Below are 24457 nucleotides of genomic sequence, written 5' to 3' on the forward strand. Positions count from 1 at the left end.
ATAGGTAAACTCTTTGGCTACCATTTTTCTTAGTGTTAAAAAGTACTGGAGTTGGTATTCAGATCCAGGTTGACTAACTTTCAGGGTTTTGCTTTAACCATTTAAATTAACCTCTTAAACTGTATGCCTCCCCATCTGGTATTTTGAAAACAGATAGTGGAGGAGAAAAGGAATTGGGACATACCTTCTGGTAGGAAGGTACTAGAAAGACCCCAGAGTGGAAAGCTTATGCTGAATAGGTCTTTTTCTTTCTTTCTTTTTTTTTTAAAAGATCGTATTTATTTATTTGAGAGAGAGTGAGCGAGCAGGGAGAGGAGCAAAGGGAGAGGGACAAGCAGACTCTGTGCTGGCCATGGAGCCCAATGTAGGTTTCCATCATAGGATCCTGAGATCATGACCTGAGCCAAAACCAAGAGTCAGATCCTTGATTGACTGAGCTGCCCAGGCATTCCTACGTCTTTTTCATCATACTAGTTACGGTGTTTACAGTGTCCATTTTGGTTTTCCTTGGTTTCATCAGTATAGATGTAAATATGAAAACCAGCTGCCTACTTTGACTTTCATGCATGATATTAGCTACTGGTGGGGTGCCTGGCTGGCTCAGTTGGTAGAGCATGTAACTCTTGATCTCAGGGTCATGAGTTCAATCCCCACGTTGGGCCTGGAGCCTACTTGAAAAGAAAAAGATACTGGCTAGTATTGTTAATTCCAAGTCCAGGTCCTTCTGTCATTTTACCCTTGGTTGTTTCTGTGAGGGGTACATCTACCTTGTTCAATTTGTAGTATTTCTCTATCATAGAGAATAAGATTGGACCTCTTCTAGTGAGCTTCTTTTTTTCTTTTTAAGATGTTATTTATTTGACAGAGAGAGACCACAAGTAGGCAGAGAGGCGGGGCGGGGGGGGGGCACAGGCCCCCCACTGAGCAGAGAGCCTGACTCGGGCCTCCATCCCAAGACCCTGAGACCATGACCCGAGTGGAAGGTAGAGGCTTAACCCACTAAGCCACCCAGGTGCCCCTCTAGTGAGCTTTTGATGTCACTTAATATCTCTGTGATTACTGGAATATTTTTAAGTTGCTAGGGACTTACTGGCTAGGGCTGTGGACCAACTGCATTTTCTTAAATTCTTGTATAGTGTAACTTGACATTTGAGACATAAACAAAAGCCCATGGGATAGAAGTTCTGATACAAATTGTTTTATAGATGAAACAGACCAACTTTATATTCTACATTATTTTATTAATCTTATATATCTGGAATTTGGTATCTAGAAGTGGAAATTGTAACCAGATTTCTATTTTGCCAAATGATGTGCAAAATATTGTATTTTTTTTTTTTTTTTTTTTTTTTTTTTTTTAAAGATTTTATTTATTTATTTGACACAGAGAGAGAAATCACAAGTAGGCAGAGCAGCAGGCAGAGAGAGGGGGGGGGGGAAGCAGGCTCCCTGCTGAGCAGAGAGTCCAACGCGGGGCTCGATCCCAGGACCCTGAGATCATGACCCGAGCCGAAGGCAGAGGCTTAACCCACTGAGCCACCCAGGCGCCCCAATTGTATTGTTTTTATGTTTACCTTGAGAACTCAAAAAGATTTTTCTCAGGAAATGGAAATACAGCACTGTGGTGGCTTATCCTAAAGGATTGGCACATGGGTGGAAGATAGATTTAAATATTCAGATTATTAATATTCTCCTTCCCAAATACAAAATAGTTTTATATCTACTGTTGCTGAATTTTTGTTTTTTAAAAAATTTTCTCAACCATGAGTCTTTGCAAATTAAATGACCCCTAAAGTAGAACTGTATGTTAATGCTATTTGGCAAAAGTTAATTTATAGAAAATATTTTCCATCATAGCATAATGTCCACTGTGGTTATATATTTATGATACATATTTTATTATTGTTGGGGAATGTAATTCTGTGCAACCATAGAAATAAAGTCTAAATCAGATGGGTAAATCCTGGATTAATTTTGTTTGGATAAAGAGATTAATGCTCAGCCACAACCAGGTGAGTGGGCCCTGATTGTGGGTAGGTTGGTGATTGGATGGTTACAGGAATATGTAAGTTTTTGCCAGCATATTTTTTTATTTTTTTATTTTCTATTTTTTTTTTAAGCATATGTGCTGCTGAAGTGAGCACTTGCCAGTATGCTTCTAACCACCCACCCTTACTTGCTGTATGTGGATACATGGTCTCTTGAGGTTTATTTATTTGGGGGTTGGTTGTCCTCTCTGATGTTCCAATTAAACATTAACATTTTTTTATTATGAAAAATTTCAAACATTCATACGAGAGAGAATATACAGTACAATGAATACCCCACCTGCCCCTGCCCAGTATACTCTTCAGTAGTTACTAACACTTTGCCATCTTGGTTTCATATCCCCATTTTTTTCTTGGTGTTACTGGAATACTTTGAAGCACCCCAGATATTTTTTTCATGTTTTTATATCTTTAAGAGACATTTATATTTTTATTTATTTTAAAAAAGATTTTATTTATTTATTTATTTATTTTTTTAAAGATTTTATTTATTTATTTGACAGAGAGATCACAAGCAGGCAGAGAGGCAGGCAGAGAGAGAGGAGGAAGCAGGCTCCCTGCCGAGCAGAGAGCCCGATGCGGGGCTCGATCCCAGGACTCTGAGATCATGACCTGAGCCGAAGGCAGCGGCTTAACCCACTGAGCCACCCAGGCACCCCAAAAGATTTTATTTATTTATGGGGTGGAGCAGGAGAGAGAATCTGATGCAGACTCTGCTCTGAGTGCAGAGCCCAACATGGGGCTCGATGCTGCAACCGTGAAATCATGATGTGAACTAAAACCATGAGTTGGGTGCTTAACTGACTGAACCACCCAGCCACCCTGAGACAAAGGTTTTTTAAAAAGTAACCATAGTAGGGGTGCCTGAGTGGTTCAGTCTGTTAGGCCTCTTGATTTCAACTCAGGTCATGATATCACAGTCTTAGGATCAAGGACCACATTGGGCTCCCTGGTTAGTGGGAAGCCTGCTTCTCCCTTTCCCTCTACCTCTCCTCTCGCTGATGCTCTCCCTTGTGCGTTTGCTCTCCCTCTCTCTCTTTGAAATTAAAAAAAAAAGAAAAGTAACCACAATAGCATTATCATGCCTTGTGCAATGGCAATAATTCTTTACTGTTACTTAGTTTCTTTTTTTTTAAGTTAGGATCTAAATAATCATGTGATTACCAGATTTCAAATCTCTCAATCTGTAAAAGTACCCTTATTACATTTATCAGCTCTGTGCATCCTTATGGTGTCCTTTAACATGTTTTTCTGTTACCCGTAGTTTTTGGAGACTGGTAGTTACATCAGACTCCTACTCCAGTTTTTTTATTGATTACCTATTGCATCATGTCAGGGGGGAAATACCAGGTTCTCTTATTTTCGTGATAGCAAATTTAACCAGTAATTATGGTGTAGTCAATCCTGACTATGGTGTAGTCAATCCTGTAGTCTATTACACAGTTCCCCATCAACCTTTCACCTACTGATTTTAGCTGCCATTGAGGATTGTTGAATTTATTAGATAGAATTCTACTGATTATGCTGAAATACAGTTCATATGAGAAAGATAGGACAAGTACTGAGTTCTTTTCCTTTGTCAATTTTCAGATAACGAGTGGATGTCATATTGGTAATTTAACCTCCAAAGGTGATCAATAGGGACTTGTTTTTTTATGAGTTTATCTTTATATATTTGTTGTACTTTGATGCATTGCACTCGTTTTTTGTTCTTCATGTTGCTCAAATTGCCTCATTTTTGTCCAGTTGAAGTCTTTTCAGATTGGGTTCTGTGACCTTTTGCATGATCCTGGTAATCTTTAGTAAATTCCTTGGCCCTAGCTCATTTATACACTTTTTACCTCAGTCCTGGAGCCACCATTTCTTCTGTGAGCCTTGGTTCCTTTTAGTGAAAGTGATACCTAGAGACCATAATCTAGATACTAGTCGTGCTACTTATGGCTACTGGGTTGTCAGTGCTTAGGTCTTGTCATTGGACAGTTAAGATATATATATATTTTTTATTTTTTTATTTTTATTTATTTTTTTAAAGATTTTATTTATTTATTTGACAGAGAGAGATCACAAGTAGGCAGAGAGGCAGGCAGAGAGAGGAGGAAGCAGGCTCACCACTGAGCAGACAGCCCGATGCAGGGCTTGATCCCACGACCCTGAGATCATGACCTGAGCCGAAGGCAGAGGCTTAACCCACTGAGCCACCCAGGTGCCCCTAGATATATATATATTTTTTAAAGATTTTATTTATCTGACAGAGATCACAAGTAGGCAGAGAGGCGGGGGGCAGGGGTGAAGCAGGCCCCCTGCTGAGCAGAGAGCCCGATGTGGGGCTCAATCCCAGGACCCCGAGACCATGACCCAAGCTGAAGGCAGAGGCTCAACCCACTGAGCCACCCAGGTGCCCCAAGATATATGTATTTTGTAGGAAAAAAGAACAACAAAACTTTTCAGTTCATATGATTTTTCCAATTCATATTTAAGAGTTTTTGTTTTAAAACTTTATCACTTTTATGTTGAAAATCTTAGTTCCTAATGACATTAAAGTAATAACTTATTTGCTTTATCTATTTATATATGACAGTTTCGGTAGTAATACTGGTATTATTATAACAGTAAGACTACTAACAGTTTAAGATTTCTTTGCTTTTTTTACCCTCAGGATATGTTTTAGTAAGGTGTTTGTAGTCAAAATAGTTTAGTTTAGCTTTTCTTTGTGTTTATGCCAGTCACCAATCTGGTATAGTTTTTTTACAGTTTGAGTTTCTAGAAATTATTTTTTTTTTTACTTTCTCATTTTTTAAAAAAGCAAGGCTTTACATGTTTCCAAAGTTACTGCAATGAAAGAATGTTCAAAGAGGAGTAACTTTCATTCCTGTTCTTCTTTCACCATTTCCTTTAATATGTTTAATTTTATTGAGCCTTCAGTTTTTGATTTTGAAAATAGAAGCATACAAAACGTACTGTTTTGCGTCTTGCTGTTTCATTTAACAGTATATTCTGGAGACCATACCAGCACAGTATACAGAGTTCTTCATCATTTGCTTTGTCCTGCTATATACTACTTCATTGAATGGATGGATGTACCACTGTTATTCAGCCACTCTTTTGATGAAGATTTAGGCTAGTTCCAGTCTTCTGCTATCACATGGATAACCTTTGCATTTTATTTTAACCTTCCTTTTCCATGCATGAAATGGTGAGGGATGGTGTAATCAGTGCATTGTAATTCATAGTAATCTTATATTATCATTGACTTTGCCTTGTAAAAATAAGAGTTTCAGGATTTGTTTTGAGGTGTGGGTATCGTTGTCATACTTGTGCTTGTGTTAGTTGACTTTAAACCTTTCTCTTTCACACCTTGAACATTAACTTGCTATTTTTGGGAAAATGCTTAAACTTCACAACAATCAGAAAATAAATGATAGCTGTCTTATTTTGTTTAAGCTGTTGTTCCTGAAGAAAACTGAGTTTCTCTTTCTCTCTTTTTTTAAGCTGAGTTTCATTCCTCTTTGGTGTGTTTTGATTTTGGTCTGGTGGTAATTTATTCTAGGAACTTTCTGAGTTGCTATATTCATTGTGTTATCAAAATAAAAATCCAGCCCATGTAGATTTTTTTAGTTATAACAGCAAAAAACTTGCTTCTGAAACATGAAAGAATGAAATTATTTTCAGACGCATTTTTAATATTAACACCAAAGAAAGCAGGTGTTTATGGAAGAGAAATATCCTGAATTACTATCTTTGTGTATGAAAAGAGAAATACCTTCTATCTCATGTGTCTCATCATCACATCACATGTTTTACTTTCATTGTTTTAATTTGAAGCTGGGTTTTAAGCTAATTTGCATCAGGGTCTATAATCACATGAAGGAACTGACCGCCATCTATTTTCATGTTTCTGTTTAATGTGGTTAAGCAAAAGTAGGACTGGAAGGCTAAGTATTCAGTCTGGTAAAATACAGGGTAGGTACAGCTTTTTAAACATTCACTACTTTATATCCTGTAGTCTGTCTATAGTAAGCCATCTCCCTCAGACTTAGTATTCCACATTGCTTTCAGTAGAGTATTTCTTCATAGAAGAATCTAGTCTGAAGTTTGGGGGGGGGAATCCAAAACCTAGTGATTTCTTGCATATAGGTTGGGAATTTCTTTAGACACAAGATCAGCAGGACTTTTATTTTCTATTTCATGATACAACTGCTTCTGTTGCTAGGCAAATAATTTACTAGTACACTGAATCAAAATACGTTTCTCTGAAACTTTTTGCTCTTTGCTCCCATTTCTGTGTAATAGCTAATAAATATTTGATTTAAAGAGCAAGGGCTCTGCATCAAAAAGCCTGGATACTTGGCTCTGTCACTTTGCTACTGTGATGTTAGGTTTCTTCATTTGCAAAATGGGAATACAAATAGTATACCCTTGGTAGTTTGAGGATTGCAGATGAACTAGGTGTTTGTAAAGCATATAACCTGGTATCCCCAAGATAGAAAATACTCTGTTAGCTGCTGATAGTGGTGATGGTGGTCTAGTAATGGGCTCTATAAGACAATAGTATAATGTGACCAGCTCACGAAGAACTTATCCTCAACTCTTTCCGTTGTGATTCATTGGCTGGTACTAAAATTGAATTTCAATATTTACACATTTCTGTCTTTTGAAGGTTGTTTAGTAATGGGTACCCCCTCCCACATCTACCCAATGAGGAAAATAAAACCGGTAATTTAAGAGATTTAACTCCCAATAGTAAATAAATAGTGAAACTGATTTGTATATAATAGGCCCTAAAATGTTCAAATTAGATCACCACACATTCTAATTTATGGGTTTTGGAAAAAGCAGATTGCTTTTTTTTTTATGCAGGTGTTCCTGTAAATCAATTTGGAAGACAAATTTAGAAACATTTCAAGTAAATATGTAATTGTTAACATTTGGGATGATATTCTTACCTTTCCTCACTGACTGTGGAACTCCACAAGGATACATTTAAGATCATCTGTGTTTGTTTACAAAGTGATTGCTTGTTTAAAGAAAATAAGTTATTAGCTTTACTCAGTATCCTGTGTAGACACTATGTTAAAATAAAGTTTCAATTCTTGGGATATGAGAGTGGTTGATGAGTATGACACTGGGGAGGAGAGTTGTTATTTTGATCTGTATATATCAGAGATAGTGTTTGAATTAAATTATTTCCTCTGAGAATACTCTTGCCTTTAATTTTAATAACATTTCACTAATTTTTTTCTAGATTTAATCTGTCAGGAGCTCTCTGTATGTTTGAGATACTGTGCTAGTTGAAGATGTGGATGTAAAGCAAGTGAGAAATAATGCTTGTGTTTCTCAGCTCCATTGGCACTGGTTCAGGTTAGCGTATTCATCCCGAAGTGCTTTGCCTAAAGTTTCCAGGCCTTTCATAAAAAGCAGGGTGGTATTCATGACTTTATTGTTTACATAAGTTACGTATATTTCTCATGGATGTTTTAATTCACTTGTCCTCTTGGGTCCTATGTTTTGGATGAGAGAGTATGCAGATGTTATAAATTAACTTATGGCCTGTATGGCTTGTTTTTTCCTACAGGTCACTTTTTAGGTATTTCCTTCTTTTCCTTTGAGAATTGCTTGAAATGAGAAAGTTAAAACATGGTACTATTGTTAAGGAATTTTTTTGTTTCAAAAAGTAATGAGAGTTAATGCCAGGAATGGGAATGGTCAACCCAGGTCAACCCAGATAACACAATAAAGGCAAGGATGTTACTTTTGTCTCTTTGTAACTTGAACCCTAGTTGGGAAGGCAGAAACAGTAAATAGAAGTCAAGGTTGTATGTGATTATCACTCTGCAAAGTACATGGTGTAGGGGTTGAGTTTAGTAGTAGTGTCTAGAATGGTAAGGAAAAGGCTAGCAACAGGCAGTATAGTCCTGAGTACATACTAGGTAATTGCCAAGTAAATGAAAGTGAGATTGAAGTGGCTGAGGGGATTAAGAGGGGTTTGGGCAGGTGATATTTGTGTATGGAGGCTGGGAGAGAGGGAGGAGGATGGTAGAATGAAGGGCAGTATGAAAAATTACTTAAAGTGGAGACTGATCTATGTTTGAATTTGGAGGAGACCATTTTAACTATTGAAATTCCTTCTGGGGATTAGTGTAAAGCAAGCTTAGCAACATAGGAAAGTGGGAATGATGTTGTTGGATATTTATTATTTCCTATGTTCTGAGTAGTGTTTGGCATTTAAATGCCACTGTTGTGGCGCCTGGGTGGCTCAGTCAGTTATGCGCTTGCCTTTGGCTCCGGTCATGATCCCAGGGTCCTGGGATTGAGCCCCACATTGGGCTCCCTGTTCAGCCGGGAGTCTGTTCCTCCCTCTCTCTTTTGCTCCCCCGCCCAAACTTGCGCTCTCTCATGGGAGTGCCCTCTCAAAGAATTAAAATCTTTGAAGAAATAAAATAAGATAAATGCCGCTGTCAACAAGATAAACCAACTCCTGCCCCAAGCAGTGTTGGGAAATACTCTTCAGGTTGTCATCGGAGCTTCCTTCCTTTTGTTATCAACAGTTCTCTTGTCTTATCTCTTTTTGAGTTTTTATCTCTTCACAAAATCCTGAATCTGGAATTTTAGTCTAACATAGGGTCTAGTTTTTCTGTAGCTTATTCTCAACACTGCCTTTCAGAATATGGAATTGGAAAATTTAGAGGTAATGTTTCTCTAGCTGAGGCTCTAGGATCTCTGAGTCCATATAGCCTTTTTCTTAGATTCTTAAGGGGTGGAGATTTTGCGAGGGTATTTAAAAGTTTTTCATGTTTGATTATCTTAAGTTAAAAAAACAGTTTTGTTTTTTTTTTAAGATTTATTTATTTATTTACTTGACAGAGAGAGATCACAAGTAGGCAGAGAGGCAGGCAGAGAGAGAGGAAAGGAAGCAGACTCCCTGCTGAGCAGAGAGCCTGATGCGGGGCTCGATCCCAGGACCCCCGGATCATGACCTGAGCCGAAGGCAGAGGCTTTAACCCACTGAGCCACCCAGGCGCCCCCAAAAAACAGTTTTTTAGCTTTGAAATAATTTTAGACTTACAGAATGGTCAAAAATAATACAAAATGGTCAAAAATAGAGATTTCCTATATACCTTCTTCACCCCAGTATGAACATTTTACCATTTATCATTTATCTTTCTGCATACACACATGCACACATTACTTTTTTTCTGAAATGTTTGATAGTTATAGTCATGATGCCTTTTTATCCTCATATCCTCCAATGTGTATTTTCTAAAAACAAAGGCATTCTCTTATATAATCACTGTGTAGTTATCAATTTTGAGAAATTAACATCAACATTACTAACATCAACACAATACTACTTTCTAACCCACGCATCTTAAAAATTATTTTGACCAGTTTGAAGTTTTAAGATTTATTTCACTTGAAAACTACCATTTTTCAGTGGTAATTTTCAAGTAAAGTAAATTTATATTTAGATTCTTAAGTCAGTGCTCTCAAGTTGAGATCTAGCCTTCAATATCTGACAATATCTGATATCCTTTAAAAAAGGCCCATATATCACTCAATGTGAGGAACACTAACCTTGAGCATTGAGTATGTGAATTTTAGTGAGAAACCTTTAGAGGCACTCCCATGTCATTTTTTTTTTTTAAAGATTTTGTTTATTTATTTGACAGAGATCACAAGTAGGCAGAGAGGCAGGCAGAGAGAGAGGGAGAAGCAGGCTTCCCGCTGAGCAGAGAGCCCAATGCGGGGCTCGATCCCAGGACTCTGGGATCATGACCTGAGCTGAGGGCAGAGGCTTTAACCCACTGAGCCACCCAGGCGCCCCCCCCACCCCATGTCATCTTTAAAGTCTTATTAAAATCAAGGTAAAGTAATTAAGTGCTGCTGATGATTTGTGGTTCAGGAGACTCAGTGAACTGAAGGCCTGGAATGAGACCTTCTAGGACCTTACTTTTAGCTTGACATCTAGAACAGGAATTCTGTCTCATTTGAGGTAAGTTCTCATCCAGATTCTTCTTAAGCGTTTCTGGTGACAAGGGAACTTCAGTGTCCTGTACAGTGACATATTTCAGTTGCAGATGCGTCACATCTGATTTTTATAAATCAGTAAGAAAGACCAACAACTCAGTTGATTGGCAGAGGACTCGAAAAAGCACTTCCCAGCAGAAAGAAAATACCAGTGACTTAGAAACATGAAAAGCTATTATGATAGTAGAACTAAAAATGAAGCTACATGTATATGTATTGATATATAATGATATCTAAGGCTTTAAATGGAGAAAAATAAGTTATAGAAAGGTATGTTTCCTTTCGTGTATGTGTTTTCTCCTTAAAAAGAGATACATATGCTCATTTATGCACACAGTTTCCAGAAGGGTGTGAAGAACTTAACTATTAGTTGCCAGTAGAGAAAGAGATCTAATTTGAGTTGTGTATCTCTTTATATTATGGATTTCCCCCTGAGTGCATGTATTTTTCAAAGAAAGAAAATGAATTTAAAATGTTCAGACTTAAAATGAGCTAAAATCTGTCATTCTGTACCTTACAGCCCCAACTTCTGGAGTTGTGCAAAATAAGAGTATTTTATCTCCTAAGTTTTCTGATATTTTAAAATAAATCACTATGTTCTTGTAAGTGGTCTTTTTTCCAGTGTAATAAAAGTACTTCTGTTTGGGATACCTGGGTGGCTTAGTCGGTTGAGTATCTGCCTTTGGCTCGGGTCATGATCCCCTGGTCCTGGGATTGAGTTTGGAGTCGGGCTCCTTGGTCAGTGGGGAGCCTGGTTCTCCCTCTGCCTGCAGCTCTCCCTGCTTGTGCTCTCTCTCACTCTCGACAAGTAAATAAAATTTTAAAAATGACAACAACAACAACAACAACAACAACAAACTTCTGTTTAACTGTATCATTTCTTGTGTGACATGGTATCCAGAATAGATTCCCTTACTATCCAGCTGTGAGTATTCATCTGTGAATATTCTCCTTTTTTTTTTTTTTTTAAGATTTTATTTATTATTTGACAGAGGGAGACACACGAGAGAGGGAGCACAAGCAGTCTCAGGACACAGGTGTCCCCATCTGCAAATATTCTTGATATGGCCAAATCTCCCACACCAAGCTTCCCTTTAGAAACTTAAGTTTTTGTGTCCTAACCAGAGAGATTGGGTAGTTAGTTGGTTGATTTTAGTAGTCATGTTATTCATTGGTTCTTTGAACTTGCTATGACTATATCTCTTAATTGAGTCATTTCCACATGTACCCTGTGGCCTAGTGGAGATTTGGCACTGTGCTGACATGGACTAATCAACATTCTTTAAAGGTAGCTCTTCAGCAAGCTGCAGATACTTATACTATACGTTTTTGACAAACAACTGGCTTTAGTCTTCCTGTTTTTTCTTCAATATTAGCTTTTCAAAAGAAGATTGTTTGCTAGAGAATTAAATGGCTGCTTCTGCATGCCTCTTTATTTTTCATGGTAGGGATATTGGGGACTCTGTACTCCTAGCTCTAGCTTCCATACCCTAGTTCTGTCAACCTTCCTTCAACATTTTTTTTTAAGGTTTTATTTATTTATTTGACAGAGATCACAAGTAGACGGAGAGGCAGGCAGAGAGAGAGAGAGAGGGAAGCAGGCTCCCTGCTGAGCAGAGAGCCTGATGCGGGACTCCATCCCAGGACACTGAGATCATGACCTGAGCCGAAGGCAGTGGCTTAACCCACTGAGCCACCCAGGCGCCCCCTTCAACATTATTTTATACTATTTACCAAAACAAGTGTTCTTTTATTAGAAAACATTTGTGGCTGATTCTTGCTACTAATTGTGGGCTCAGAATTTGGTTTCTTCAAAAAAGTCTTGTCTTACTGCAATGGCAGTCTGCTTCCATGGCCACAGCTGGATGTTGTCATTTCCTGGAAATGTACCCCAATTCTGGTGCTCTGACCATAATTTCCAATTCTTTCACCTTACCCTTCTACCTCTCTTTCTGGTTTCCAGAAGATTTACTCTTTGAAGCTTCTAGTATCTTGCCCCTGCCCTGTTCTTTCAGTTTATCAGCTGCTTTCAGATTTCACTCTCTTCTGTTATCTGTGGGTTACTAGGTCACTCATTTATGTATTCTTGGGGATGCCTTCAGTTCTCATCTCCTTGTCATCTACCCCGCTTGTCCCACCCAACTTTTTGGAGTAACTCACCAGTTGTTCCTTTAGTTGCTTCTAGATGGTTTAATGCTGCCAGCAAAAGTAGAATAAACGTGCTGACAAGCTCTATTATAAATTAATAATGTCCAGCTTTGGGTAGCAACATTGAGGATTATAGTCCGCTTCCATTTCTGTTACTTACACTTGAATTTTAACTATTTTGCTCTGTTCCTTCTCTCAATGTTCAAGTGAGGATGTGAGAGAGAAATAGAAACCAAAAGGATATGCTTGCTTTGTTTTAAAATTTAACCATGTCTTCACTCATCTATATCCCCTGCTTTCAAGATCATTCCCTTCAGTCTGTTGTAGTGATTCCATATTTTTTTCTGTGATCTAAACAACTTGTTTGCTCCCCTGCTCTATTTATGATGAGGGAGGGAGGCAAGATACAGAATGGCTTGTATGATATGATTGCTATACTTGAAAACAAAGATCTTTGTTTATCCTTCTCCTCCCCACCACCATCACATACATACACAGAAGCAGCATTGGAAGGCTTTTCACACCAAGGTATTAATAGAAGTTGTCTTTGGATGTTGGATTGTGGACTTTTCCTTTTGCTTGTTTGTAATTTGATCTTTCTCTATTAACATGGCATGCCTTTACAGTGAGAAAATTTTATATTCCCCATATTTTCTGTACATGCCTCTATTATTATTATTTTTTTTTTAAAGATTTTTTTTATTTATTTGTCAGAGAGAGGAGAGCGAGCGAGCACAGGCAGGCAGAATGGCAGGCAGAGGCAGAGGGAGAAGCAGGCTCCCTGCCAAGCAAGGAGCCCGATGTGGGACTCGATCCCAGGACGCTGGGATCACGACCTGAGCCAAAGGCAGCTGCTTAACCAACTGAGCCACCCAGGCGTCCCTGTACATGCCTATATTATTATTATAAACATTTTATTATCATGTTCTGGGAAATGTCTTGCCATCTCTGTTAAGCAGTTCTCTGATTTCTGAAATGGATCATTATCCCCCCGCCCCCGAATCCTACTTCTGCAGTGTTTCACCAGCTTTTGATCGTGTGATGACGCTGATTATAGTTTGTCAGGATTATCTAGTTCATTTGCTGGTCCAAAGTAGAACTGCTGAGGCTTAGGAAAGAGTTCTGGTCACCTCAGTATTTCCAGCACTCCTGTATGGATATAGATGGATACAAGCATGGGACAAGCATGAACATTCTTTTTTTTTTTTTTTTTTTTTTAAAGATTTTATTTATTTGACAGAGAGAGAGAACACAAGTAGGCAGAGAGGCAGGCAGAGAGAGAGAGGGGAGGAAGCAGGCTCCCTGCAGAGCAGAGAGGCCGATGTGGGGCTCAATCCCAGGACCCTGGGATCATGACCTGAGCCGAAGGCAGAGGCTTTAACCCACTGAGCCACCCAGGCGCCCCAAGCATGAACATTCTTAAATGTACACTGAAAGGAGAGTACAAATATGAATGACATTCCAAATGCTTAGGTGTGTCCAGGTACCTTTGATGTTCTTGAAAAAATTCCACATGGTACTAATTTAAATCAAATCTTTTTTTTTTTTTTTTTTAAGATTTTATTTATTTATTTGACAGAGAGGCAGCTAGAGAGGGAACACAAGCAGGGGGAATGGGAGAGGGAAAAACCGGCCCCCACTGAGCAGGAAGCCTGACCCCATGCCTATCCTAGGACCCTGGGATCATGACCCGAGCCAAAGGCAGATGCCCCAACCACTGAGCCACCCAGGCGTCCCCAAATCTAGAATGTCGTAGGTTGTAAGACACAACTATCTTATGAACCACTAAGAAAGGGAAAAATGCTGCTTGTCAAACTATGATGTTATCGATGGTGTGAAGCAGAAGTATTATATGTGGGGAAAATGTACATCACAGAATTAATGAAATACAGTTGTTCTAAGGTTGCATCTGTGAAGTTTTTAGTGGTTTTGGAGTAGAAGAAAGTGTTTAACCTCGACTCTGATTCAGATCTCATCCATGTATTGCCAACTTTTTTCCCTCTTCATTGTTTGGGTTTTGTATGGCTACCTAGACATTGGTGAATAGACTGAGTTATGATGGAGTCAGGCCTACATTTGGAGACAGGATTTTTGTACATTTCTTTTTAAGGGACATTTAAAATAGATGATTATATTCCAGTCTTGTCATATAGCCTATAGAGTGGCCTGCCTAAAGTACTAATCTGGCTGTCATAACCTAAAGCCCTTTTTGTAGCTTCCCTTTCCCCAGTATGCCTTGGTGCACTGGTGTATACCAGACTTAGGGCTTTTGATTCCACAGTCTCAGGACACAGTGTGGTTAGCTTTGTTAGAACATAACTGTGTGCTCAGAGAGCCACAGGCTGTGACCTTGAATAGAGTATATACCTTGTAATCAGCAAAGAGACTGTTGAATGGACACCACAAAGGATTAAGAACACCTAATCTGTAAGATAAAATCTATTTGGCCTCATGAGAAACTGGACTTTGGACCTGGCTACTGCCCCCTACTTCACCTAATTATTGGCTTCTTTCTGCCTTATACTTTATACTCAGGTAATGTTGAACTGTTTATAGTTTTCTAATGCATGTTGTTCTGTGTTTTCATTTCTGTGCCTTTGTGGAGACTCTCCCTCTGCTTAGAATCTCCCTACAGGTATATTCTTCAGAAACTACTCTTCTTTTAGGAAGGATTCTTCGCTTTCCTATCTTTCTACTAAACTGAGCTATCTCCCTCTTTGTTGTTACACTGTACATATTTCTATCCTTGTATATTTTATTATGTTGGAATTAACTTTTGTAACAAAATTACATTTTGTATTTATAGGACACTGTAGGCTTCTTAAGGGCAGGCACTCTGCTTTATTCACCTTTTTATTTCACAGTTCATGGTGCTATCTTCAATAAATATTTGCTATACCAAATGTAATTGAAACTTTACCGAATACCATATTGAATAGGTTGTAGGTATCCTAGGTTTTAATAAAAAACAACTTTGATTTCAATTGGTTTTAAGTATTTACGATTTCTGTTTATTCTTTTGCATGCTTTCTTGGCTGGATGGCAATAGAGAAGAAGAAAATGAGGTAAGTATAATTTTAACTAGTTATTCAGTAATTATTGGATTAAAAATTCAGAATTGAATTGTGAGGTCGAGCCCCCACATCAGACTCTGAGGAGCTGGACATGGACCCTACTTAAGGTTTTCTCTCCCTCTCCCTGCTTTCGTGTGTGTGTTTGCTTTCTCAAACAAAAAACAAAACCCCCCACAATAACTCAGAATTTACCTATCTTTTTTTTATTTTTAAAGTTTTTATTTTTAAAGTAATCTCTACACCCAATGTGGGGCTCAAATTCAACAACCCTGAGACCAAGAGTTGCTCACTCTACCAACTGCACCAGCCAGGCAACCCTAGCTATCATTTTGAATGTGAAATGAAGTAATTGTTTTTGCTGAATTTTAAGATCTGTAGTAATTCATCCAGTGAGGAACGCTTTATATCTTGAGAAAACGGTTTTTAAACTTTGGAGCTTCAGAAGCTTTAGGCAAGATAGAGGAAACTGGCAGATCTGGAGACAGCATTTTCCCTGTTTTTATGTATTGAGCTACCATGTAAGATGTCATTTTTCAAGTGGACTCTGTTTCTTAAAAGTATTTGAAGACCACTGCTCTATGATAATGCGTGAGGAAACATTTACTTTCCCACTTGAATTGTTACTGTATAATACTGAAAACTCATTTCAGATTTTACTATATTGAAAGGGAAAACTTGTTCTCTTAAACAGTGAGAGTTGATTAAAGAATATCAATTAGAAAAGTGTTGCAGATGGCCAGTGTACCATCTTTAATCTAGGCTTGAGGGTGATAGAGTTTTCTGATGTTCTCTTTACCACCTAGGTTATGCCTTAAACTTCTAAAGCCCACTATTTCCTTTGGTGGTTTGGCAAAAAAGGGAGGGAGAAATCTTCTTAGATATATACTTTGTGGTTCATACTCATACAGTAGGATTGGACTATAAATTAGCATGGCCTGAGTATGTGAGGCCCAGGCAGAGACAGTGGTAGTGTGCAAGGGCGGATTAATTTACAGGAAGCAGAAAAGTCTGGTCCTCATTTGCTTACCTCATCTGTAAAATAAGATGGGAGACTGCTGGTATAGACCAGTGGTTTTCAAATCTGGAAAGTCCATTGGAATTGCCTCACATGCTTAGTTCCCCAAAATAAACCAAACAAAACATACTTTCTTGCCTTACCTTGGAACCAGTGAATTGCTGTTCCTTGGAGTTTTGTCACAGATCCATATTTTACCAAGCACCTAAGTGATTCTGTGTGATGTCAGGAGACCACTAGTTATAATGACTTCTCTATTTCTTCTCAGTTAGGACACAGGACTAGACTATTCTCATTGAGTTGTTAGTTATTGCTCTCTATCCGCTTGTCTTTTTGTGTTGTGTCTTGAGTTACATAGGATTTTTTTTTTTTTCATTCTTGAAAATTCTGCCTGGGGGCAAAATTATAAAATGGATAAATTCTTTGTGTAATAGACAAGAATAGAAAAATATGGGTAATTGTTGAAACTGAGGTGTGTACTTAGGATTTTTTATACTATCCTCTATACTTTTTTTTTTTTAAAGATTTTATTTATTTATTTGACAGAGAGAGATCACAAGTAGACAGAAAGGCAGGCAGAGAGAGAGAGAGGGAGAGAGGGAAGCAGGCTCCCTGCCGAGCAGAGAGCCCAATGCAGGACTCGATCCCAGGACCCTGAGATCATGACCTGAGCCGAAGGCAGCGGCTTAACCCACTGAGCCACCCAGGCGCCCTATCCTCTATACTTTTAAGTATGTTTGAAATTTTCTATAATAAAGAAGAGCTTATCTAGCTTAGTGAAATTCATACTGTCCTTAAAAATGACTTTTCATTTTTCTGACATTTTAAACTGTGATACTAGTCATTTGAAAGTAACTTTATTGTTGTAGTAACTGCTTGTTTTGTTCATTTATAGGCAAAGATTGAAAATGTGCAGAAAACAGGTTTCATCAAAGGACCAATGTTCAAAGGTGTTGCTTCTAGTCGATTTTTACCCAAAGGCACCAAGACTAAAGTTAATTTGGAGGAACAGGGACGACAGAAGGTGTCTTTCAGTTTCAGCCTTACAAAGAAAACTTTGCAGAACAGGTTTCTGACTGCACTTGGCAATGAAAAGCAAAATGATACTCCAAACTCCCCAGCTGGACCTCTTCAAGTAGACTTGACCCCTAAAATTAAAATGGACATTGGAGATACCTTATCTACTACCGAAGAATCTTCCCCACCAAAATCAAGGGTAGAATTGGGCAAAATTCATTTTAAGAAACATCTGCTTCATGTGACATCCAGGCCACTGCTGACCTCTCCACCTCCTCCCTTAGCACCATTACCAGCAGTCATAGCAGAATCAACAACTGTAGACTCGCCACCCTCATCTCCACCTCCACCACCTCCACCTCCTCAGGCCACAACACCCTCACCACCAGCACCAGTAACAGAGCCAGTGGCCTTGCCACACACACCAATCCCAGTTCTGATGACAGCACCAGTAGATGTAGCAGTTAGAGCACTGAAGGAACCACCAGTTACAACTGTACCAGAATCTTCAGAAGTGGACACTAAGCAGGAGGCTTCTGTATCTAATAGTTCAGAAGAACACATAACTCAAAATTTGAATGAGCAAGTAGATATTCCCTCACAAAAAGAGGATTCCCATATTGGGAAGGAAGAAGAAATTCCAGATAGTTCGAAGAGTAATCTGGGCTCCAAAAAAACAGGTTCTAAGAAGAAATCCTCGCAATCTGAAGGCACCTTTCTTGCTTCAGAATCTGATGAAGATTCTGTACGGACTTCCTCAAGTCAAAGATCACATGATTTAAAATTTTCAGCAAGCATTGAAAAGGAAAGAGATTCAAAAAAGAGCTTAGCACCTTTAAAAAATGAGGATTTAGGGAAATCTTCACGGTCTAAAACAGAGAGAGATGATAAATATTTTAGCTACTCAAAACTTGAAAGAGATACTCGGTATATATCTTCTCGATGTAGATCAGAGAGAGAGCGAAGGCGGAGCAGATCTCGTTCCAGATCTGACAGAGGCTCTAGAACTAGTTTATCCTATTCCCGGTCGGAGCGATCCCATTATTACGACTCTGATCGTCGCTACCATCGGAGTTCCCCTTATCGAGAGAGGGCACGCTATTCTCGGCCATATACAGATAACAGAGCTCGAGAGAGTTCTGACTCAGAAGAGGAGTATAAGAAGACCTACTCAAGGCGCACCTCCTCTCATTCCTTCTCTTACAGAGACCTAAGGACATCATCATCCTATTCTAAATCTGATAGGGACTGCAAAACTGAGTCCTCTTACTTAGAGATGGAGAAGAGAGGAAAGTATTCTTCCAAATTAGAAAGAGAATCAAAAAGGACTTCAGAAAATGAAGCAATGAAAAGATGTTGTTCTCCCGCTAATGAACTGGTATTCCGACGGGGGTCATCCTATTCCAAGCATGATAACAGTGCTTCCCGTTACAAATCTACCCTTTCAAAATCTATATCCAAGTCTGATAAATTTAAAAATTCTTTCTGTTGTACAGAATTAAATGAGGAAATCAAACCGTCTCATTCTTCTAATTTACAGGCTCCTTGTTCAAAAGGTAGTGATTTAAGAATGATTAGTAAAATTCCTGAAAGAGAAAAGACTGGGTCTCCATCTCCATCAAATCGATTAAATGATTCACCTACTTTTAAAAAGCTAGATGAATCACTTATTTTTAAATCTGAATTTATAGGACATGATAGCCATGATAGTATTAAGGAATTAGACTCTTTATCTAAGGCGAAGAATGATCAATTAAGAAGTTATTGCCCCATAGAATTAAATATAAATGGATCTCCTGGGGCAGAATCTGATTTGGCAACATTTTGCACTTCTAAAGCTGACACTGTTTTGATGTCTTCTGATGATAGTGTGACTGGATCGGAGGTGTCCCCTTTGGTCAAAGGATGCATGCTTCCATCAAATGGATTTCAGAATGTTAATAGATGTAAAGAAAAAGACTCGGATGATAGTTGCATGCTGCATAGTAAGTCAGGAAGCCCATTTAGAGAAGCAGAACCTCTGGTGTCACCACACCAAGATAAACTTACGTCTTTGCCGGTTATGACTATAGATTATTCTAAAACTGTAATTAAAGAACCAGTCGATATGACAGTTTCTTGCTGTAAAACCAAAGATTCAGATATATGCTGTACTTCAAATGACAAGAACCCTTCATTGCATCATTCTGAAGCTGAAAAGATTGAGCCTTCAGTTATGAAGATTTCTTCAAATAGCTTTATGAATGTGCATTTGAAATCAAAAACAGTTATATGTGATAATAGGAATCTGACAGATCAGCACTCAAAATTTGCATGTGAAGAATATAAGCAGAATGTTGGTAGCACTAGTTCGGCTTCTGTTAACCATTTTGATGATTTATATCAACCTATTGAGAGTTCAGGCATTGCTTCATCTCTTCCAAGTCTTCCCCCAGGAATAAAAGTGGACAGTTTAACCCTGTTGCAATGTGGAGAGAACACATCTCCGGTTTTGGATGCTGTGCTCAAGAGTAAAAGCACAGAGTTTTTAAAGCATGCAGAGAAAGAAACAGTAGCAGAAGTAGGTAGCGGCCTGCCTGATTCAGGAAGAGGATTTGCTTCTTGGGAAAATAGGCATAATAATGGGTTGTCTGGGAAATGTGTGCAAGAGGCTCACGAAGAAGGGAATTCCATATTGCCTGATAGAAGAGGAAGAGCAGAAATCTCTTTAGATGAAGAAGGAGGAAGAGGACATGTGCATACCTCTGATGATTCAGAAGTTGTATTTTCGTCTTGTGACTTGAATTTAACCATGGAAGACAGTGATGGTGTAACATACACCTTAAAATGTGACAGTAGTGGGCATGCCTCAGAGATTGTATCTACTGTCCATGAAGATTATTCTGGTTCTTCTGAAAGTTCAAGTGATGAAAGTGACTCTGAAGATACAGATTCTGATGATAGCAGTATTCCAAGAAACCGTCTTCAGTCTGTTGTGGTAGTGCCAAAGAATTCTACTTTGCCTATGGAAGAAACCAGTCCTTGTTCTTCTCGGAGTAGTCAGAGTTACAGACACTATTCTGACCACTGGGAAGATGAGAGATTGGAGTCAAGGAGACATTCATATGAGGAAAAATTCGAGAGTGTAGCAAGCAAACCCTGTTCTCAAACCGAGAAGTTCTTCCATCATAAAGGGACAGAGAAAAATCTGGAAGTTTCTTTCTCACAGCCCAGCAGAAAACAAATAGATAACCACCTATCTGAAATTGCTCATCCTCAGAGTGATGGGGTTGATAGTACAAGTCATACAGATGTGAAATCTGACTTTCTAGGTCATCCAAATTCTGAGGAAACCACAAAAGCCAAAATAGCTTCTAGGCAGCAGGAAGAGCTGCCAGTTTATTCTTCTGATGATTTTGAAGATGTCCCAAGTAAGTCTCGGCAACAGATCACTTTCCCTAACAGGCCGGATAGTCGACTGGGAAAAACAGAGTTGAGTTTTTCTTCTTCTTGTGAGCGAGTGGATGGTTTCCGTTCATCAGAAGAGCTCCGAAACCTAGGGTGGGAATTCTCTCAACAAGAAAAGCCTACTACCACGTATCAACAACCTGACAGCAGCTATGGAGCCTGTGGTGGACACAAGTATCAGCAAAGTGCAGAGCATTATGGTGGGACACGTAATTACTGGCAAGGCAATGGCTACTGGGATCCAAGATCAGCAGGTAGACCTCCTGGAACTGGGGTTGTGTATGATCGAATTCAAGGGCAGGTACCAGATTCCCTAACAGATGACCGTGAAGAGGAGGAGAATTGGGATCAACGTGGAGGATCTCATTTTTCAACGCAGTCCAGTAAGTTTTTTCTGTCCCTTCAGAAGGACAAGGGGTCAGTGCAAGCACCGGAAATAAGCAGCAATTCCGTTAAGGAGTCTTTAACTGTGAGTGAAAAGAAAGAGCTTTCAAAAAACTTAGAAAAAAATGATATGAAAGATAGAGGGCCTCCAAAAAAAAGGAGACAGGAATTGGAGAGTGATTCTGAAAGTGAAGGTGAACTTCAGGACAGAAAGAAAGTTCGAGTGGCGGTAGAGCCCGGGGAAACAGCAGTGGCTCCGGGCTCAGCCCTGGTTGGGCCTTCTTGTGTCATGGAGGACTTCAGGGACCCACAGCGATGGAAGGAATATGCCAAGCAAGGGAAGATGCCTTGTTACTTCGATCTGATTGAAGAAAATGTTTATTTAACAGAAAGGTAAGCTTGCTTAATACTTGTGCAGCAAATTTTAACCTCTTTTTGTAAAAAAAAAAAAAAAAAAATCAGCTTTCAATGATTCACGTCACATGAGGTCAATTGTATGAAATACAGGTTTGTGATGAGATACACATCAAACAATTGAAAAAGTATTTACCTCTTTAGATTTGATGTCATAGGGTCCTTCCCTCAGTATCCATCCCCCCCTGCCCAGGAAGGTGATGTCTAATTATTTTTTATTTGAGGGGTGAGTCTTATTACCTTTTGGGTTCTGAAAGTATGATTTAGGCAAGCCCTATTTTTCTTAAATTCCTTTTGCATGTGTAACTATGATGAACAATGAAATAAAATCTCAGCAAAATAGTCTGCTCTTAGAAAAAGAAAAATGTAATTGTGCTTGTTTTTTTTTTTTTTTCATTTTCAAAAATGCTCAGAATGAAGTATCTTTGAAAGGTACTTCATAAAACTGGAACTAGACTAGAACACCATTTTCTGTCTGGTCTTTTAGTCTATTGCTAATAGATTAAATGATTAAATTTGGCAATAGCATAACCACTGTTTTAGAATTAAATGATAAAACGGTTTACTACAGATCCCTAACGAGAAGCAAGTATAATAAGAACAGGAGTAATGAAACATAGTCCTCCAAAGCAGAGCTGCACAGCCTGCTTTCTTTCACCTTTCCTCGACAGTCCTCTTGTTTTCCCAATATGAATATGTGTTGAATGTGCCTTTTTAAACAAAAAAACCTGTAGTCTTTCCTTTTGCAAATTTCTCTTCTACCTAAGACTCTACCTAGCCATCATCCTTTTAAGTGTTAAAATTTTTTTTATAATGAATTTTTTTTTCACTGTGGTTAAGGTAAAGTTAAAATTAGGTCTCATGAGAAGTTTTTCGTATTTAAACAAAAAAGCTTTTTTGGGGCTCCTGGGTTCAGTTAGTTGAGCATCTGACTCTTGGTTTTAATTCAGGTCATGATCTCAGGGTTGTGAGATCGAGCCCTGTGTCAGGCTTCATGATGGGCTTGGAGTCTGTTTGAGATTCTCTTTCTCCCTCTGCCCCTCTCTCTGCTCATACGTTTTCCCTCTCTCTTTCTGAATAAATAAATCTTGAAAAATAAAACCCTTTTTATAATATAGAGAGTCTCTTACAGTTATAATTTACATCTAGTAAATTAGGTTTAAGTTTAAAATATTGAACTTTATTTTTATTTATTTATTTATTTATTATAAATGAAAGGTAACTGTTTATTACTGGAGAGAAAAACGTATACAAGAAAATCTAGATTCATTTTCCTCATGCACTACTTTTGTAATAAAGTTCCAGATAATCAACTTTGAAGATATTTACAAGGATAAATTTTTCTTAACGCATGACCATGTACTGTATGATGGACATTTTTTCATAGAAATCAAATACGGAAACAGAATATATTCTTATAGTTTACAAGAAGCTTAGAACATTGTATTAACAGAAGATGATATTTTACTGCAAAATATTATAAAAGTGATACAATTTTGTGGTTCATATGTTTACTTGATTTGAACAGGGGAATGAAAAAAAAAAACAGCAAGACAGGCCTGGATTTTAAGATTTTTTTTGTATAATTCGTTCTACTTTCACATCATCTCCAATTAGCTGATACACATAAGTGACAACTGTAGAAGCCTGGATGTCCATCAACACAAATGAAGGAATAATGTTTGTTTCCAAGGCATTATATGCTCCAGTGGCAGAACCTGGGTTAATGTAGAATTTATTCTCATGCTCAAATGCTTCAAATTTGTGTGTGTGTCCCGAGATAAGAATGTCCACATCAAACTGCCTCTGCCAACAGGGCTGAGCTGGCCATATCTCCCCAAGGAATGACTTGATGCCCATGTATCAAACCAATTTTGAACTGCCCAACAGTCACAACTTTCTGTTCTGGATAATTCAGATTCTCATCAAGTCTCCTCTCACAATATGAACATCACCGGCCAGCGTCTTGAGATAGTCATAACTCTCTTTGGTGCAAAGGTTTCCAGTACAGAGAATGTGCTGAATCTTTCCTGGCACCAGCAGTTTTTTGAATTTAGCCGGCAAACTGTTGCACTGGTGTGGGATGTGCAGGTCTCCTAATACCAACACCAGCATCCTGTCACTGGGCTCCACTCAGTTACCAGCACTGCCGCCACCTTCTTTCTCGGGCTCCCAATATTGAATATTTTAAGTAGTAGTTTTTAGGAATTGCGTGAGTATTCACGAACAGGGTCTTTAAAAGACTAAAGTAAAACTAATCAACCCAGTCCTCTGGGATTTGCTCAGCAGTGAAATCCAGATACATGTAACACCATACATATAGATCTGGCTGGTGGGAACGTTGGAGAGCTTTTTTGGAGTGGGAAGCATTTATATATGTTCGACTTTTTTTTTTTTAAGATTTTATTTATTTATTTGACAGAGATCACAAGCAGGCAGAGAGGCAGGCAGAGAGAGAGGAGGAAGCAGGCTCCCCGATGAGCAGAGAGCCCGATGCAAGGGCTCAATCCCAGAACCCTGGGATCATGACCTGAGCTGAAGGCAGAGGCTTTAACCCACTGAGCCACCCAGGTGGCATTTTTAAAGTGCTTATTCTTATATGCTGGGCCTTTAGGAGCCACCAAGAACACAAATTTTGCAATGGTATTGAGTATAGTGAAAAAATTTTCTTAGGTTTAATGAAAATAGGGTTATCTGAATCCGTGCCCATTAGTCCTTACAAAGTGATACAAAATAAAGCTTTTGCTGATTTTTCAAAACTATAGTTCTTAAAGTACTTGTAAATAGATATATGGTTTATCTTTAGTTCCATTTCTTCAGACTGAGAATAGTCATACACTTATTAATGAATGATACCTTGAATTGATCCAGATGAGTCATTCCTG

The 24457-nt window shown here is 38.6% G+C and overlaps 1 protein-coding gene and 1 pseudogene across 2 annotated transcripts in view; one reads left to right on the forward strand and one right to left on the reverse strand.

Annotated features, from left to right (window-relative positions):
• The window catches only part of SETD2 (SET domain containing 2, histone lysine methyltransferase), a 127324-nt gene that overhangs the window by 17774 nt on the left and 85093 nt on the right, over window positions 1–24457 (forward strand). The window contains exons 2-3 of one of the 2 annotated variants that reach the window (XM_047695324.1): window positions 15271–15286; window positions 17206–21551. In XM_047695324.1, the coding sequence (XP_047551280.1) occupies window positions 15271–15286; window positions 17206–21551 (4362 nt within the window). Of the gene's footprint in view, window positions 1–15246; window positions 15287–17205; window positions 21552–24457 lie in introns of those variants that run through there. The other variant, XM_047695334.1, reaches the window with a different exon arrangement.
• LOC125081061 (vacuolar protein sorting-associated protein 29-like) lies at window positions 22778–23739 on the reverse strand (annotated as a pseudogene).

This window comes from Lutra lutra, chromosome 1 (genome assembly GCF_902655055.1).
Source record: "Lutra lutra chromosome 1, mLutLut1.2, whole genome shotgun sequence".
Classification (NCBI taxonomy): domain Eukaryota; kingdom Metazoa; phylum Chordata; class Mammalia; order Carnivora; family Mustelidae; genus Lutra; species Lutra lutra.